This window comes from Corapipo altera, unplaced genomic scaffold, assembly GCF_003945725.1.
Source record: "Corapipo altera isolate COAL_440 unplaced genomic scaffold, ASM394572v1 1, whole genome shotgun sequence".
Taxonomy (NCBI): domain Eukaryota; kingdom Metazoa; phylum Chordata; class Aves; order Passeriformes; family Pipridae; genus Corapipo; species Corapipo altera.
Genome location: NW_020884873.1, coordinates 27,758,425 through 27,778,595, shown reverse-complemented (window position 1 = coordinate 27,778,595; position 20,171 = coordinate 27,758,425). Strand labels below are relative to the sequence as shown.

Genomic DNA, 20,171 nt, shown 5'->3' with positions numbered 1-20,171 from the left:
TAAGCTAAGAAAGCCTATCATCTATAATTGGAGTATAGAGATGTAACTTTATGAAGTTCCATGTCAGTAAATTAGACATCCAAAGCTGTAAGTACAGGAAAAATTCTATAAGAAACCACTATCTGTTTAAAAATGCAGCTAAATACAAATGTGTCTGAAAAAGTGTTTTAAAAATTCATTTACATATGCTTTTTTCCCTCATCATGTCCAAAAGCTGTTTTTATACCATAACCAGAAATACATTTAATTTGACATAGGATGCTGTCAAATCTATATTCTCAGGCACTAAAATGTACAAAAATCTTGAGGTACAAAGCTTTAGGTACGCTAAAACTCAACATTTTTCCAGCACCAAGTGATCCACCGAAAGATGTTGCATACAGAAACCTTACTTCCACATCAATAATGCTATTCTGGTCTCCTCCACAAAAGCCTAATGGAAATATACTGTACTACTCAGTTTATTTCAAAAATAATTCAGGAATATTCATACAGGTAAGCTTATTTTTATATTCTTCTTGTATAGAAGTCAATGAACTGTTCTAATAGTTCATTAAAGATTAACTCAATTTTTCTAGCTATCAATATGTTTTTTTAATATTTCTTTTATCATTATGTAATTTTTTAACTTATAAAGACATAAGCACATCTTGTAATCATATATGTTACATTGTGCATCTCATAGAGCATTCATTTAATTAAGCATTAAAGCCAATACATTTTGTGTAATATTTTATTATGCAAGACTTATGTATACATGTATGCACACATACATTTAATACATATATCCTCTTAACATATATAATGGATAGACACAAGACCTATTACAATCATGTCACATCTTATGAGTGTTTATTTTAGTCTAATCTATCAATTTGAATAAATTTCTGTAACAGTTCTGGTTTTAGTTTTTAAATAATGTTTGTACAGTCTTAAAAATAAGAAGTTAATGTGAAAGTAGGGAACACATTTTAATTTCATATTTTTCTGTCAAAAAAAAATTACTGTTTAGTAGATTGAGATATAGAAATCTCAATATCTTTGTTTCAAAGATATTGAGTTTTTTATTTTAAAGCTTAAAGGACAAAATGTTATAAGTAACGTTTTGGTGATCCACACATTTCTTTGTAGGATTTTTTGTTCTGTTTACTTTCATTCTTATTTATGCACCACACTTATTAATTGTATATATAATTTTTCTGTTCTCTTTTCTATGAATATATTATGGTACAAAAATATAATAAGAGAAACAAGCTTTCCTTACATGTTTTTATCACAAGTTTTACACATATGGAGGCAATGAAAAAATATAAATTCATTAAGAAACTTATGCATGGAAAATAACCTCTACTGCATAACTTTATGCTCAAGATATGTCCAGGATGAGGTATTCATGTATTTGAGAATAACTAGAAGAAATATTCACAAATATTACAAAAACCTGTGACTGAATAATTGCTAACATACTTCAGTGTTTACATTTCTCTGACTTCTGTGAAGCTGTGTGGTTGCCAGGCTCTGCATAGTTTCATATGCAAGCAAGATTGTGCCATGAATTCATATTCTGATATTAAAATTGGGGCTACAGTTCAGATGGCAGACTGTTTGCACAAACTGTGATAGCAGCAGCATTTTTTTTAAAAAATCCTTGGAGAAACCTTTACATCAGTGCATCACATGAAGTAGCCTATCCTATGAAGAACGTCTGCATTTATCTAATTCTTAGAGATCTCAGGAGATTTTAGAGGACCACTATGGAATTGGACTAGTCTTGCCTTTAGGAAGGCGGAACTCTGAGGTGAATGAGGAAGGTGAAACTGATACACTGAGAGCTAAACTCCCTCTGGATGGGCCCAAGACTCTGCAAATAAAGGAGGAAGATAGGGAAGATGAAGCAGAATAGTGTTGGGCCAGCCAGGTGAGGGTCCAGTTTCGTTATCGTGTGATGTAGTTGGGAAGGGAAAAGATGGAGGCACAAGTGGAAATTACCGCTGCTCTGGCACACTATGTAGTGTATGGCAGAAAAGTGCTGACAGTAGCTCTGTTTCTGTGTGTGGAAACTACCTTTTTCATCCTTTTAACTTTGATTTTTTATCCTATCCCTCTGCCACCAGAAGATAGGTTTCAGCTGCTGTTGCATCTGTCTCTTACTGCCCATGGAATATGACCATAAATCTCTCAAATCATGATTGAATTTTAATCTGTCTGCTTCCCTTAACTTCTTTTGCCCTTCACATCCTGTCTGTTCACTGTTTACACATGACAACTACCATATCTGCATTGCAGTTCTATTCTATACCTTGGAATTCCTGTGGATGCAGGACAGATTTCAAACAGATGAAAAGAGGCAACTAATTTCTGTCAGATATTTTATATTTTTCTTTTTACAACAGAAAAATGCATGTGTGAATATCAGTCTGATATGTGAATATATGTCACATATATATGACATATACAGACAGTTGTGAGCTACATAAGTGTATGCAAACATGCAGCTTATGACCATCTGGAACTTAGAAATATAACTATGTATTTGCAAGTCTGTTGCACACATTTGGAAAGAAATAATCATCAGTTAGAACACTCTGCATCGAGGTCACCATTCTGCTTTTGTTTATCCAAACTGTATTTTCAGTTTTAGAAATTATCTATGACAACTGAAAAAGGAGAGGATCTTTTCATATTTCAGGGAACCCAAACTTCTCAGAGGTGCAGTTGAAGGCAGCCAAACACTACCAGTCTTTAATCCACTTCTTTGTCAGGAAATAATGTCAGGGGTCCAAGTCTTTAACCATATCTTCTAGATGATTGAAAAACTACCCTCGTTGAAGAATATCAAGAAAATTAACATATACCAATGCTGGCATAATCTGAAATAGCTATGAAATTCATACTAAAACTGGTATTATTCTGTTGTCTCAATTTCTCCCTTATCACACGTTCCCAAACTCCTCAGGAACATCAAAACCTAATTATTAAAAACCACAGAGTGTTAATATTATAAAACCAGGAAGTTAGAAGCCGCAGAGTGAAGCATTGTGTTTAGGGGAAAAACCCCACAAACATAGCAAAATACCTGAGATAAAAAATGCGGTTTTCTCCTTGACATTATGAAGAAACTTGCAGGAAAACCAGTTTTTCTCTAAATAAGAAAATGTTATATACCTTCATAGGTCAGAAAAATAATGTATAGTTTCTTTGCTCTATAGGTCTACATGAAAAATCACACTGCAGCTGCCCAGCCAGAAGGCTGGGGATGCTCAGACCTAGCTTCAGAACCAGAACAGCAGAAGGAAATATTTAGTGATGGAGATTGGATTTGAGGATTTTGGTAGATGTTTGGGCTGTTTCTATGGGGATTCTGGTAGGTTGTAAAAGAAAATGTGTCAGAGAGGGAGGAATGACTGGTAGCCAAGTAGAAGAAACCATTACATACATAGGGCTAGGTTCAAGTTCAGGTTTATCTTTTATCTTCTACTGACATAGGTCTAGGGAAAATGGTACTTTTTGGTATATGTTTGCTGTTGTGTTCCAGTGCAGTAAAGATATAGCGTGTATGCTGACAAAGAACACTTCATATGCAGATGACATGACACTGTAGCTTTTCTTCACATCACTTCTCTGTGACAGTGCTTTCACTGTTTGCAATAGCAGCTTTGCACATTTTGCTCCACAATGCCTTGCCTGGTGCTTGAAGCAATCATACTGCCCACATTCTCAGTCTTATTGAGGAAAAAAGTAATTATGGAAGTAATTATCTTATAGCTAAATACTGATCTATGAAAGATATCCTTGACTTGAATAAACTCTTTTATTCAATTTCTATGTACTTGTGTTTTGATTAGCAAGAAAGTGGGAAAGGTGCTAATTATGAATATAAAATTATGCTTGGATAAAGGAATTTCAGTACAGATGACAATTGTCCTACTCTGCCAGGGGAACCAGGAGCTAAGTACTGAAAAAATTTACAACCCTTTCAAGCAACTGAACATCAAAACCCAAATCATCCAATGTCTACTTCAAGCCAATTGAAGTGACCATGACTGGATACAGTTCAGAGTGAAATTCAACTTCGATTACCCTTGGGATGCAGAAAAAGGGATGCAACCAATGTGCTATATTAACAATCAAACGTTTTCTTTCACCAGTATGACCACAGCAGGGATAAAAGGGGGAACTTCCCTAAAATACACCGCAAATTTTTTAATACATGGCCTCAGAATGGTGCAGCACACAAAAAGGAAATATCTTCGCTTAGGTTGCTACTGCAAGAGTGTGCATTATGCTCCTTGAAGGATGGCTTGGATTAGCCCTCACAGTGTCACCACTCTCATCTGATATGAGTCCAATATGTGATCCTCTGACTCAAGAGTGCAATACGATGAACCTAAAAAAGAAAGCAGAAGAGGGGGAAAAGGTTAACAGTGAAGAACAGCAGCACTGTATTTTCTGTGTGCAACTAATTGCAGCTTTATGCCACTGGAAATATCTGCTGCTTCCTGAAGAATATACTGCATTCTGCTGACACTTTCATGGCCTGTGTGTATTGCTTACACTTAACTGCTTTTAATAATCTGATACTTTGCTATGTCAAAACTTCTTTCATGTATGGATGAAGAAAGGGACTGAAGGAAGAATTTCTTCAGCTGTAGCCAAAGATCCTAAGCTGTTTGCTTTCATCTGGAGCCACAGTTAATTGTAAAACTTCCTATAGTGTTCTATCCCCAGGGTACAATTAGTACAAGTTTTGTCTTTTCTCAGTTTGTACCCACACAGTTCTTCCTGCTCACTGTTACTCGTAATTATGTGTTCCTTTTTTTTTTTCTATTATTTTGTCATATCAGAAGTTCGAGATAATCCCTGTTCCTTGGGCTCTTCATAGTAAAGGAACTCTCTCTTAAAATAGTTTTTGTTGAACCAACAAAACCCTGTTGTTATAATGTTCACATTGGTTCACTAAGTCCTTAACTACCAGACAGCTGGCTAAATTGTAAAGGTATGCTTTTTAAACTAAGAGTTGAATTTTCAGCTGTTCATACCAATAAACTCCCATTAAATCTAGAATCAAAACTCGATGTGGTACCCTTGACATTTTTACCTTGAAAACTCAGATAATTATGTAAGGTCTTATTAAAAAAAATCTGATTGTTATATATTGTTATTATAAATTATTAATTATTTCTCATTACAATATCTAATAATAATAACAACAAATGGTATTAGAATGCTTCTTCTGGGCTAGATGATATTTTCTGTCATATCGTGCTTAAGCATCAGAAAGTTTAATTAAATACCTTAGAATTCTACTTTCTGTTTCCCGTATCTTAACCTATGCAAGTGTAATGCAAAGCTCTTCACAGCCTTTTCAGTTAGTTATGAAGACAGTGTGAGATTCAAACTACTTTTAGAAAAAAATCATACATTAAGGTGGAATGTTTTTGTATTTTGACTGATATTGACTTAACCTAATCTTTCAGACAAAACTAATGGTGTGCTTTAAGTCAGTTAATAAGAGTGGATATAGAAACTTATACCACCAATTCATGCAGCTTCTGTTCTGCATTCAAAACAAAGGTTTAAATTTTCATTGCCAAACAAACTATTTACTTATTTATATTATCTAAGTACTAGTGACTGTAGGCAAAACTAGGTCTTCAGATATTAGCATAAAAATCACTGAATGAGAGTGTGACTTCTTGTGTTCTGCAAAAATAAAATGATCTTGTCTGTACAAAAAATTGGCGAAGTATTTCTTTAGATATATAATTGATATGTATTGGTGACAGAGATCAAAATTGGATACTGGACTATCAATTTGCACAGTAGTGACTCAACTGTGTGGTAGAGCATATTACAGTGACTTCTTCAGTAGAAACTTTCCTCACGAGAAATATAACCCATTTTTTAGTATGCAGTTTCAGCACGTCTCTGTTCTTATGTGATGTTTCTGAACTTAAATACTCAAACATTACTGTTGCATTTTTCTGCTTTAATAAGTCTTCTCTCACAGCCTCTCTCTTTTAGAAAAGAATTTAGTTGAAAGCTAGCTTTGATTTTAAAGAGGTGGGGTGTGTGGATAAGATCTAACACCAAAAATAGGAAGCAGGCCAAATAACTGGAATGTGTACTAGTCAATTCATCAGGGCGTTGGGCGAAATCCAGTATCCCTTGAAAATATTGCTATGTAGAAAAATTAGGACTTTGGTCCTGAGGAGTGCTGCCCATGCCATCTGCTCAATGGGGCAATGTGGCTGCCACAGAGGAATAATACTGACACTCTCAATCAGGAGCAAAAATTTGACTTCCTACACAATGCTGGAGCTGAATATGCTCATGGGCTACATAACCTCAACAATTTTCTAATCATGAACCAAATTGTGTTGGATCATCTAAATTACATTCCCATAATGAGGTGGGTGATTCAACACATTCAGTTATGTGGTAAAGCTGACCTTACATAAATAATCTGATTTATATTTTTTCTTTTCATTTTCCCAAAGAGTTGATTCTAAACAGGAATAGCTTCCTTAGAGGGGTTGATCTAAAGCACTAACCTGCTGATACAGTCACAATTTTAGTGATATTTTAGTATTTCCCAAATCTTCGTTTGCGAAGCCTAGCCATGAGTATTGTTCAAAGGAAAGTGGAATTAGATTCCGGTGCAATCCTTTCATTAGCAAGTAACTGAACAAAGAAAAAATTTCTGTTGATGTCTTGAGTTTAACATGGTCCACTGGGTATAGACATTTGCATTAGAGATAATGGTATGTTTTTATTGGAAGGGACAACTAACAAAAGGAACAGTTTATGATGTGGTGCAGTAACATCTCTGCTGCTGAAAGTTTTAAATTCAAAATCTACTCTCATAAAAATAGAATAAAGTGAGAGAAGTCCTTTGATTTGCTTCATGATGATCAGGCAAGGCAGTAACATGTATGATCATTTAATCTATGAGCAATTAGTGGATAGTACATTCTTGATGCAATATGGATAAACACATTGTAATATTACAGATTTAATCTGTGAATTGGCATTCAACAACTACAAACAATAGGGGGAGTTATTACATACTCTGTGTGCTTACAAGGAGTAACAATAGGAGTCAAAGTGTAGGTTTATGTCTCCTGAATGCTATGGTAAATCATATCTGGTGGTGGTGATGGTGACAGCTAAATGGGGAACTAGAAAGTGAAATCAATGAATAAATAATATTTTCAAGGGCAATGAATAAATAACATTTTCAATGGCAACATTATCCTTTTTTTTTTCCCTTTAGAATTTCACAGCTTATGGTAATGACAGCAACATCAGTATGCCCCCGTTTGTAGTTCTGGATGACTTGGCAAAGTACAGCCATTATATTTTATGGTTAACTGCAAGTACAGCTTTTGGAGATGGAAACAAAACCAGTGAAAAAATAGATGTGTATACAGATCAGGATAGTAAGTTAATAACTTTTTTAACACTCAGTGTATATCAGTGCTTACATTTATTAAACATTCTATAACTTGAAAATTATTTTACTGTTACGATGCCAATGTAAAAAACCCCAAACAAAACAGTAAGTGTGGTTTTCAATGCTGCAGTATTTTTTTTTCAAGGAAGGCATTTTGATCTGAGTCTTTACTTTGTAATGCTAAGAATGTAGTTCACAAGTAATAAAAATATTGTCTTAAACAATCATTAAGAAATTTTTCTTAAAAAATTTTAACATAAATGATTATTCATATATACCTCCAAAGTATTTTATTTTTTATATTGAAACATAAGTCATTTTTAAAAGTTGTAAAAAATATGACAAGTGACGTGACATTTTCAGACTAATCATATTTTGAAGAGTGATTTCTGGTTTGGATTTGGATGTTTCATTACTGTAATCCATGCATTTCATTTTTTGTATTATCTCTTATAGTCCCAGAAGGTTTTGTTGAAAATCTGGTCTATCAAAACATTTCCTCATCTTCTGTGAATGTAAGCTGGCTTCCACCATCCCAGCCAAATGGCTTAGTCTTCTTTCATGTTTCTCTAAGTTTAATGCAACTGGGAACCAGTAAGGTTTTGTCTTTCCTTACTTACAACACAAGCATAATGTTTGACAATCTGGAGAAATATACTGATTACATTCTGAAAATCACACCAGCCACTGATAAAGGATCTTCTGAACAGCATACTCTAAGTCTGCATATAAGAACTGATGAAGATGGTAAGATAAAGATATTTTATTCATTTCTACAGAAATGTAGTAAAAATCCCAAACAATTTTCTAAAAGGAAACAAAAATATTGTTTATTTTTATCAGGTTAACTTGAAGCTTTTTGGGTATACAATGACACAAACAACTGCTACACATTTTTATTTTGACACCATGAAACAGAATTTTTCATTGTAACTTATATTTTCCTGATGTTATCCCTATTTTTCTCTTTCTCGTTTCTTCACATAGTCCCAGAATCAGCACCTATAATCAAAACATTTTCAAATCTCTCAACTACCTCAGTTATGTTTTCATGGGACCCCCCTGTTAAGCCAAATGGTATCATAATAAGTTATGATTTAAATTTATTTGGACCAGAAAGGAATAACTCATTCTCTACCACCAATAATTTTATCGTCTTGGAAGACCTTCTGCCATTCACATTGTATAGCATTTATGCAGCTGCAAGAACAATAAAAGGACCTGGTCCATCTGCTGTGCTTCAGTTCTACACGGATGAGTCAGGTGAGCAAATTCAGTTGTAACCAACTTTGAAATATCAGCTCTATGCTACTGCATCCATCTTAGGTCTGAACACCAGACCTGTCAAGATGAAGGATTAATTTTCCATTGGTCTGTGAGTGAAGAGCTTTCAGAAGAAGAAAACACTGCAGGGGAAGTGTTTTCTGAATACTCTTTCTCCTACCACAGTGTGCAAGAGGAGGTCACATTTTGCATAGGATTACAAAAATAACTCCAAGGAGAAATATACTTTGGTTTTGGAATGTGTTATAGTTTGCCAAGTGTCAGGGATTTTGAAGCGAGCAACAGTACTTTTCTCTTCATCCCCCTATATAACTGAAAAATGATAAAACATGGAAATATTTCTGACACATTCACACAGGTCTCCTATGTATTGATTTCCCCTCCTCTGCATGGTAAATTACAAATCTTGTAAATATATGTTGAGTTGTGCTCAATATATGATGTAGGAAGCAAAGTATATCACATGCCAGTAACATATGTAATATGACTTGCTAAATGTCTTATTTCGGGCAATGGGAATGTTTAAATGATTAATATATTTTTCTACATCTCTAAAATCCCTTGCTGAGTAAGATTATATTCTGGATTAATGGAATTTGTTGCATGTCAAAGAGAAAGGAAAAGATCGAAATAGCAATGAAGTAGTTAGCCTGAGTTCATATAAAAATGTTAACAAAAATATCTATTTTCTCCTGCATCTCTAAACTGTTTTGTTTTGCCTGGATTGTTTTGTCATTTGGAACTCAAAAGCATCTCTCTTTTGTAGTGCCATTAGCTCCACCCCAGAATTTGACCATTATCAACTATACTGCAGATTCTGTGTGGCTAAAATGGGATCCAAGTCCCCAGTCAAATGGTGTTATTATGAGATATAATTTTAAGATTTATCAAAACAACACAGAAAAACTAATTTATCAGGTATGTTTATAATAAAGTGTTTAATTTTTAAAAATATTTATTTTGTACTTTAGGAACAAAATATATGACAAATATTTTAAATGTCTGTTATGCTCCTAGAATTATGAAGCTCCTCTAAATTCCTATTTGCTAAGACAGTTTACTTAACCTACCACCGTAACTGTAATTCAGTTTTTAAAATTAGATAGAAAAAACTGTTAGATTTTAATTTGCTTTGAGCTTCTAATGTTTCATTAATGATGAGATTTATTAATATTTAGTTCATATTCCAGTGTAAGCTTGATGTTAGAAAGTGACAGAAGTTACTTGTTTTGTGGCTATCTTTGTTTAGCTATTTAGTATATATGGACTGTCAAGATTCAAAAAGACAGATAGTTGTCTTGAAAAATAGTTAAAAACTGTTTAGAGGTTTGCAAATTTTTTTTAATTTTTGCAGAATAGGAATACTGAATAAATTTTAACTGAAATGGTTGCTATATGAATGTTCAGGGCTAAGTTGAATGAAGCTCTGATTAATCTGGTCTAGTGGAAGGTTTCCTGCTCACTGCACTGAATTTGGAACTGAACGGTCTTTAAGGTCCCTTCCAACCATGCTAGGACTCTATGATTTTAGGATATACAAAATTTGATCAAAGCATTTCTGTCTGCTTAAATCTGGTTGGTTGGGTGGCATCAAGTCACGTGCTGTGAACTGCAAAAGCAGCAAGTTAAGGTCAGGATTGCATCTCAAGCATAGAACCTGTATAGTGAATCCAGTTCACCATACATGCTTGTAAAAACTGCAGGGAAAAGATATTACTGCAGTGAGATAGGAGTTTAAGACATGCAGTTTAAGGCACACGTGTGACTATGAAGAGCTTCATTACTCCAGCTCCCTCACCAATACAGTTCTTATTACAGAGACTTAGCATGCAAGGAAACTGTGTGTGCTGTTAAGTGTATGTGCTGGAAATCAGTCCCCATGGAGCGGCCTTCTTGGCTCGGCCTTCTTGGCTACCCCTTATGAGGTCTGCTGTTATTCCCCACTGTGGAATGAAGTGCTGGCATCACCCCAGTTTCTTCTATAATACTTGAAAGAGCACAATGAACCTATGAGAGAGGAACTGTGAATTCTACAACCAGCTACCTTCAGAAACACATTCTTTGGGTGTTCAAAGAGACCCCTAAAGATTATTCTCCACTGTCCATGTGAAGCAGTCTCAAATCCAATTAGAATACAGAAACTGTCTGGAGCACTTGAATGCATCTGCTTTGCCCTACATTTCTTCATGTTTTGTAATGTTATGTGGGCAAGAAATTAGATCTAGGTTGTGGCAGCAGGACAAGCAGAGCAATTTTTATAGAAATACTGTCTTTAGACACCATAATTCTCTGATAACTTGGATTCCACAAGATTTTCTTACTGAAATTCAGCTCTTTCCCTGCTGTTATTATAATCCTCTCAACATTTGAATAAAATATGCCTTGCATGCTCTGGGAAAAACAGCTAAAAGGAATTGAACTGTGAACTTTTTTTGGTTTTGTTTTGGTTTTTTTTTTTGTTTTGCTTTTTTGGTTTTGGTTTGGTTGGTTGGTTGGTTGGTTTTGGTTTGGTTTGGTTTTTTTGAAGCTCTTCATCAATCTGTGTATCTAGTTCAGGTAAAGTAAAAGAAATAAGAAACTATGACCCATGACATCTTCTGCTGCAGAGGTGTAGCAAGGAAGCAGAAGGTGAGAGGGATTGATGAAGTGATGTGGAAGTGACAAAAGTTTTCAGTATTTGACTGAAATCTCCTCAGAGTAGAAGAGGCAAAACTATGGCTGTAAATCTTCTGTTCATTTCATTAGGTTCAAGGTGAGGCCCACAATATTTCTAGAGATTAATTGTGTACTAGTAATTTTTCCTTCCTTAAGAACATTTCAGGTTCAAACCATGAGGCAAACCTTGTTGGATTAGAACCATTCAGCCCCTATTCTATCAGTGTCTCTGCATTTACCAAGCTTGGGAATGGCAATCAGTTCAGTAATGCTGTCCAGTTTACGACGATGGAATCAGGTTAGATACGACTTTTTTTAAGCTGCAGTTCTGTTTATATATATTTATGTATGTCTTCCTTGTATGGCTGAACAACAGTGTTCATCTTGTCTCCAAAGAAAACATAACACAACACTATCTCATTGCCTTCTGCCTGTGTAACACCTATTCACATTCTTATTGTAGGCTGGGTTTGAAGTTTGATGTCGGAAGTGTAGAATTAGAAATGTCCTCATCTGAAAGGAGAGGCTTATATGGTTACTATAAATATTTTAATAGCATCACAGATAAAGGAAGGAAAATTAGATAGATATCAGTCTTTGCAGATCAAAGCGATAATTCAGATCCCTGTGAAAATAACTGAAATGCTAGCAGTATCAAAAGCAGCTGGTCAAAATATTGGCAAATAAACTGGAAACTGCATAAAACAAACAGAAATTTTTAACATTTTTAAAATAATTTAATTTAGGAAGGAAACTAGCCACTAAAAGTGAAATATTCAATATTCACTAAAGAAGAGCCCGTGAGAATGGTGGGTTTGTGAAACTGGCCATTGTGCAAAGCTGTAGCTCCTTTGCCAGGTCAGAGCAATCTCTGGGCTCCTGTCCTTTATAAGAGCTGTCAGTGCCAGGGAACTGGTACGGGTCAGGGGACTCTCAGCTTCCTTTACACTGTCAGCAAAGGGAGCAGACAAAGTATCCAAAGATGCCATATTACTATAGTTTCTCCAAGATCACATTTCCAGTGAAAGATTCCTGCTGGAACTGGTAAAACAGAGTTTCTGGGGAAAATTATGCTGTTTATTATACCCAGGAGTTACCCACCATCGGAAATCTGGACCATCACTAAACTGGTTCAGTTTGGCAGTTGGATCCCTGCAACTGAAGGCTGTTCTGCTATAAAGCCATGGTCATCATTCTGTTGTCTCATTTCACCACAAACATTCCATACTCATGGTACTTTCTTTGGAACTGCTGGAGAGACATTTCTCTCAGGAGCATGATCTAGTAATATTATAGCTTTTTCTCAGACTTTAGGCTTAGGTAGTTGCAGCATGTTTCCTTTCCCTCCAGCCTAGATTTTGGGCAATTGCTGGATCAGTTCCTCACTGAGTTCCTCTAAGGATTCTGTCCCTAGTCTTTATTAAAAGTGCCAGTTAATCTTCTTTATTCTGCAGATGTTGCTTTTTAAAAAGAAATTTTTTCTTTAAATTCTGAAAAGAAAATCAATCTTTTTAAAGATATTATTTTACCTCTGTGTAGTGATAATGAATATGTTTACCTCTATTTTAACTGCCTCACTGACAATCTTTTTACTATTTTATGGATTCCTCAACCTGCTTCAACAGAAGAAGCAGGTTGGGCCACCCCTCACTGTGTATTTGTTTTCTCTTATATGGTACAGCCAGTAATTTAGCCCTTTCAGAAATACTTTAATTCATTTTTCTCTTTAACCAATTGTTCACATATAATTGCTCTATTTTCAACATGATTATAATATTTGTTACAATTCATTAATTTTTTTATAAGCATTTAAAAAAATTTCTCCTGCCGGAACCAGCAAATAGATTGGGAACTGTAAGATAGTAGCATTGATATGACAGCTCTGAAACCTGCCTCATGACTTCTGTGCAGGTTGTACCTCTGCTGGAAAGACAGAGAGGTATGATAAAGTGCCTAAAAGAAACAGAGCTAACATATAAATAAGGAACTTCTGCTGTTGATGCTGTCGTGGAGTACGTATATGGATTTCACACTACTGTGTATGTTTAACTACACTTTGTTTAAAAACAGATGTGGAGAATATGAGCAGATGTGAAAACAAAATTGGATCACACAATCAGGGAAAAGCCAGATAGACGGCTTCTTCTATTTCAAGTACAATCATCAGTCACATTCATAGTAGTTGGAAATGAACCATTTAATGGGGACAAAGACATATTTTTGTTCTCTCAATGTGTTTCTTTTATTAATTCGTCTGACACTGCAATGTTTGACTGTCCCTATGAACATTAGATCTGCTTCTCTAATGATATTATTTTGTGATTCCCACTTTAATTGTGTGTGAATGTTAATCTTTGGTGCATGTGTATCTTTTAAGTACCAGATGCTGTCCAGAATGTTAATTGTATTGCAACGAGCTGGCAATCAATCCTAGTGCAGTGGGACCCTCCTGCTTCATCCAACGGTGTAATTACGCATTACATCATAACAGTTGAAGGAAATTCTACAAATTTTTCATCTTATGATACACTACATACTTTTAGAAATCTGCTTTCCAATATTACTTATCAAATTAAAATAAAAGCTGCAACGTCTGCTGGTGATGGTGAAGAACAAATATGCAATACCAGTACCCTTCCAGAAAAAGGTAAAAGTTTATTCAAGTTAATTTTTTTGCTCAATTGAAAAAATTACAATGAAACAAGCAGACCTGAAATAACTGTTTCAATACAGGCAATAAAGCCTTCCGTTATTTAAATTTCTTGCTAACAGTGAATGAAGAGAAACAGGATTTCCCCTTTCTCCTGTTTTGGAATAAACTTGGTGATGAGAATTAATCACCATTTTAAAAAGCACTTTATTCTGTGTGAGTTTGAAAAGTTATTTTATTAATTTATGATCATGTATTTTTTTCTTATAATATCTGCCTTTAGCATATTTGAGACTGAAAGTCTGAAAAAGTTTTTGAGAGAAAAATTTGTATTTTGCTTTTACTAGCTGCTAGTGCTGTGACTTCATTGACAAAAAGCTGTTCACAATTAGTGCAATTGAGAAGAATTTAGGTTCTACAAGCAGACTTTGTCATTACTCTGGATGGATGGAATTTTTTAAACAAGAAAGAAAACTGTGAGTTAAATACAAAGAAGAATGTAGGCAGGCTTTTTGGTATTGAGGTGAAAAATTGTTACCCAAAATCTGTCTTCCTTTCCACACACACACTTCACACTTCACCTAATCTTGGCCGTGCTTTCATTTGACATGGGGATGAATTTCTGGTCAAATATGGTGTTAGTTCTGTGTAAATAGCATGTACCTACCTTCCAAATTAGCTAAATGCAGGAAGCAAAGGCCTGTTTCAGCTCTCTTCTGCAGTCAGGGGAGATTTCTACTCTTGGGACTATTTATTGCTTTTTTTTCTTCTTTGGTGATAGTTTAATATAAATATAAAAAATTATGTTCTGCGAGTAAGATCCAGAAAAGACTTCACCTTTCTTCTGAATTACAGGAGCAATTACTGCATTCAGTTTCTTTTCCTATATTCTCTTCAGTGATGTCAATTTATGCAGTGGAGTTGAGGAGGTCTCTAGTTCAGAACCTCTGGATAAGGAAACAGGGGGTGGGATGGGGGAGTACAACTCTACCCTCTGATGCTTAGAAACCAAACCTAGTTTTTGTAATAATTTAATTACTAAGTTATTGAATAATTTAAAAGATGAGTTGCAATGAGTTGCGGCACTCATTCTCATATGTATTTCAACTGAAAGAGTAAGTTTTCTCAAACAGTCAAATACTAAATACAGAGTCTGTGTCAGCAAAAAGGTTTATGCTCTGAATGACAAGTGGAGGGAAGTAGCTCTGCTATGCAGACTTGAATCAGACATCTGAACTTGGAAAAGATCAGACTTAGCCTTATGCTTAGACTTCTTGTTGGTAACTTTCTGAGTGGTATGCACCTCCTTTGGATCCATCCTATTCACAAAGTCTTGGTGTCCCATTATGAGGTTTGATTTCCACACTTCTTAAAATTAGACTTATGGATGTGCATGTCTGGATGAATCTACATCACATCAGTGTTGTCAGCTGAACTACTGCTTCTTTGGTTCCAGATCAAGTGGCCGAGCTCCAAATGAGGACAAGCAGGGCAGCCTCTTGCTAGTGTGATGTGGCCAACATTGTGAAAATAGCCAGGGTTGTACTTTGATGGCTGCCTGTCCTCATGTCCCACTACAGCCTCACCATGTCCCTTACTTGAACTATGAGGTGTCACTCATACCTATTTCTGATGAAGTTGTTCTCTCTAAATTGGTTTCCTCTTCAGCATCTTCCCTACAAATCCTGCCATTTTGTGATCCCTGCTGGTGTCCTTCTGTCCAGGTCCTTGTCAATTTAAGACTTCCGCCTGGGTAGTCTATTCTCTTGTTTGCTCAGAAACTTCTGTTTATCAACAGCATTCAAAGTCAAGTTTTGAAAAGGTATTGTTTAAATATTAGACATGAGCATACTAATATCTGACAGTTGGCTGGAAGTAATTTAGTGATCTTAAGCTGCTGTGCTGGATGTGGATGCCTGTACTAATGCACTTCAGTACACTTCTTAAATACAGTCATAACTCTCAAACCTTTATTTTAAATTAGGGCTGCTGAACAGCCAACTCAGAGCTTGAGCAAGACTGAATCTGGGAATGGTGTTCAGACTTGGAGTTAGTCTTATAGGAGGGTTGTTACCCTCTGGTAGGAAGGAGAACAGGAGACTTCCTTGGTGGTTTATATCTCGAAGGATGAGGGAAAGGCTTCTAGTAGTGTTAGAGAAACCTGGCACCTGAGATTTCTGCAAAATTTGGTGTTGGCTGCTAATTAGTGCTTGAGGAAAGACTGAGAAAGCTGTGGATTAAGCCTGGGCTTGAGGGGGAGACTGGCAGTCTCTTGTGGTCTGTGTTATAAAGAGCTGTATTAGAAGGGAAAAAAAACCCCACCAGTCTTTAGTTTATAACAACATGTGTCTTATCACTGGGAGTTTTCCCAAGTGAGGGATTTATGCTACAATACATGTAATTTTTGTCACATATGCTGCACAGACCCTTTCTTGCTTTGTTGTTGCTTAGTCATATTTACAACAAACTAGTTATTACTAGGACATTTCCTTAACTGCGTGTTTGTATGAATTGTTTTGTGGTGACTGGATACTAGGAATTGGAGACTCATGGATGGGAATGGAAACAGTTTAATAGCTGTTGTCAGCTTCTTATTTATGGTGGCCTAAGATTAGTCACAGAATATGTAGCCAGAACTGAGTCACTGTCAATGCATTTGTTTCTGACATAAAGTGAAATCGAATTTGGCTCAGTGTCCCACTGCCTAGTGTTTGATCTTTAAATTCTTAGCAAGATTTTTTGCCTTTTTTTGAGGTAAATTTGTTAATATCTGGGTACAATTAAACATGAATCATGAAGATTAAATTTATGAGGAGATTAGTAATGTTTTGTGCCCAATCAAGTTCCGTTGTCATGGTATACCACCTCTGCCAGGCTGCATGATGTTATAAAAACTGTCAGCTTTTGTAGTGGTGGTATTAATTTGTGATTAAATACATTATAAAGGATTAAATACATTATAAAGGATATGAAAGATAATATAGTATACATACACATGCATAATTGAGTTAGGATTTTATGACTGAATAGCTATCCTTGGATTATTTTTGAGATAATGCACATATTAAAATGCAATTTTTTTAAGGTTGAGTGAATTTTTAGGGGGAGAAAGAGCCATAAAATGGTAGGAAACTTCTCCAAAAGGAACACTAAAGCTGTGAAGATTCAGTTAACTCACAAGTCTGGGACATTCAGTCGACAATAAAAATAGAATAATTAAAAAGCCACTTGAGTGTGTTCAAAGCATGAGTAATATAAAGAAAACTGCTTCTACTTCAATTTTTTTAATTTAGATTTTTCTTTATAGACTTTTCATTATTCCCTGAGGATATTAATTGTATTGATTATAGTATTAAGATACACAGACTAATTCTCCCCTCCCCCCATCCCTTACTGCTAGTAATATTTAGTATTATAACTGACCACAAAGTCTTGGAAGAGTTTGAGGCCCCCATCGTACTCTAGTGACAGTTCTTACCATTTGTTTTCTACTAAACAGAGATTCATTCATAGCTTACATTTAAAAGAAATATGGATAGAAATCTGTCCAGGAAACATTTTTAAATTTAGTCTGGGCTTAATTTTGCTGGCCAATACTAACTTGTAGCAATATACAGAAGTATGCCTTGTGCAAGAAGGAGAGTAGTGCCTAAAAGAATTGGAAATGGGAAGGTTTCTTAGGTCTTTTGGTGTGAAGGTGGGAAATTAACACCATCTTTTGTTATGTGTGCACAGAATGTCTTTACTTTCTGCGCAAGGGAAACTTTGAAGATTCTGGGTTTGTACCTCCAGTATGGAGGTGTTCACTGGAAAATGTGAGATTTTTTTCATCAAGGCCTGCAAGGAGCACAAAACATAATAAGGGCTTAAAGCCTTCTGGATATCCAAGGAAATGCTCTTTCCTTCACCATAAATCCTTTTCTTAATATATGGCAGCTCATGACATCTCTCAGTTGGAGTTACATGAATTTCCTCATTAACCAGTGAAGAAAAGGATGTACTGGAATAATATTTAATCCTGTACCCTAAAGTGGTTCTTAGGGCTTCAAGCATGATGTGCAGTGCAGTATGTTGTCCTGGTTATCCTGAGGAATGAGCCTACTGCAGAGCCACAGTATTGGAAATGGCAGAGCTTCAGTGTCCCCTGTCACTAATGGAGATTAGAGCAGTGTGTTTCACATGTTCAATCGGTGCTGAAAAGTCATGTTTTCAAACATATAATAAAGTAAAATAATCAAAAAATTGCAGAGTGAATCATGACTAAGAATCTTTGAAACATTTCTTTCCGAGATCACTGATTTTTTTTCCCCTGCTCAATTTTCTTTATGTAATGTGGATTTTTTTTCATGTTTTCTGATTAGTTGTTTTGTCCAAATTTAAAATAATGACTTTCATGCTGATGGCAAATCTTCACTAGACAAATGCAATGATCACTCGGTTGCTGCCAGTGAAATTGTAATGGTGTTATTTTTATAAGCAGGTTGACAAAAATAGATGGAGTATTTTTGTGGGGACTAGGGCAACTGTACATTAATACATAAGAAATGGTGGTGGCATATAATACAAAGTTAACATGGAAAGCATTTACAGGTCAAATACATTGTTTACTGAAAAGTAGGCTGTGGTTTAGTTTGATGGAAAGCTGAACATTCTTATTTAATTCAAGACCTGAGTACAGACAGCTTTTCACAACTTCTCTTTTTAGCTTAAAGGAGTGCATTTCTCCCTAGATTTGTAGGATTTCATTTTTCAGTGCTTAGGTCCCACAGTTAGAGACTGAGTTTTCTAACAGGCTAAGGTCTAAGAAACATGGTCCACAGAGGCTCTTTTACGAGCAACTGTGCAAGTTTCTCTAAAGCATGTCTGATAATGTCAATTCTGAGTCATGGGAAAAATAGTCTACAGTTTTTTGGTATTTTTATGTTAGTAAGATAATTTGGGGCCTATTCATGATGTACTTATTCATACTGAGCAGGACTTTATACTGTAATGAGTCCCCCTAATCTAGTATAGCAGTCTATACTAGCTTAGAGCTTGGCGCGATCAGGGTTAACGGCTTAACCCAAGGAACTTATTTGGTAACTAAACTTTCAAAATCCAATGGAGATAATTAATGCAGAATATTTCTTTTCTTTTCAGATATTTCCATTTTCTGAAGGCTTTTTCTGGTCTGTGCCCACTGTTGTCTGTTCTACTTTGTTCTTCACTTTCCTCCTATTCATGCTGTTAATACCACCCAACAGACTTCTAGGCTGCCTCTGTTCTTTTAATCCAAACTCCAGCTACAAGCAGCTGTTCTGTAGGCAGACTTTTTTTTATTAACTTTGTTAGGAACTATGCCGTATCATATTACGCTCTTCTGTTCAGCCTGTGCAGCTGTAGTCATTGCTTTCCACAGAAATCTTTACAGAAAGCCATAACCTCTCTTTTCTCAGTAGATTTGTGTGTGTGTGTGTCCTTTGCTGCCCTTAGGTTATCTTTGCACTGTGAATAAGATTTTTTCTAGCAAGTGTTTTTGTTAGTTTAAACCAGTTCCACTGGCCAAGTTCAACTTGATCTGAGTCTTTGCCCAGTACCAGTGCTTTTTCTGCTAGGAATTTCCTTTCATTTAGGTTCTCAAAAAATTAATCTCAGAGCAGTCTACCAGTTTTGGAAGGGCTGATTAGCATTGCAGCCAGACAAGAATAAGGCAGCAAGGCCAAGATCTGTGAAAGTAACTTCTATTAAGGTGTGTAGCTTCCTGTCGACTTCAGTAGGAGTTCAGGCATGTAAATAACTTTTAGGAGCTTAAAATCCCACGTAGACCTGGTTTCAGGCACTTTTCATTGAAATTTAGCCATTATGTGAACAATGGTAGATGAACCTGAAAATACCTCATCCCTCTTCCAGTCCAGCAACTGAATTCACCAGCATTTCATGTCTAGTGTCTCTGCCAGCTCCCTGACTGTTTTTCAGAAGCTGAATTAGAAGCTATTAAATGGAAAATTAGGTAGAGTACATTGAACCAAATGATTCAGACTTAGAAAAACTCCCTACTTCCAGAGCTAGTGGAATCATAGCAAATGCAACAAAATACTATAGGGAAAGACTGTCAGATATGTGATGAGACTTAAGGAATCCTATGTA

At 35.6% G+C, this 20,171-nt stretch overlaps 1 protein-coding gene across 5 annotated transcripts in view; it reads left to right on the top strand.

Annotated features, from left to right (window-relative positions):
- The window catches only part of PTPRQ (protein tyrosine phosphatase, receptor type Q), a 118,530-nt gene that overhangs the window by 46,498 nt on the left and 51,861 nt on the right, over positions 1-20,171 (top strand). For all 5 annotated transcript variants that reach the window (XR_003531319.1, XM_027665740.1, XM_027665731.1 and 2 more), the window contains exons 29-35: positions 350-495; positions 7,277-7,442; positions 7,913-8,203; positions 8,444-8,719; positions 9,507-9,658; positions 11,552-11,693; positions 13,773-14,042. Coding sequence is in view for 4 of the 5 variants with exons in the window: in XM_027665740.1 (XP_027521541.1) it covers positions 350-495; positions 7,277-7,442; positions 7,913-8,203; positions 8,444-8,719; positions 9,507-9,658; positions 11,552-11,693; positions 13,773-14,042 (1,443 nt within the window). In the remaining variant the exon portion in view is untranslated. The remainder of the gene's footprint in view (positions 1-349; positions 496-7,276; positions 7,443-7,912; positions 8,204-8,443; positions 8,720-9,506; positions 9,659-11,551; positions 11,694-13,772; positions 14,043-20,171) is intronic.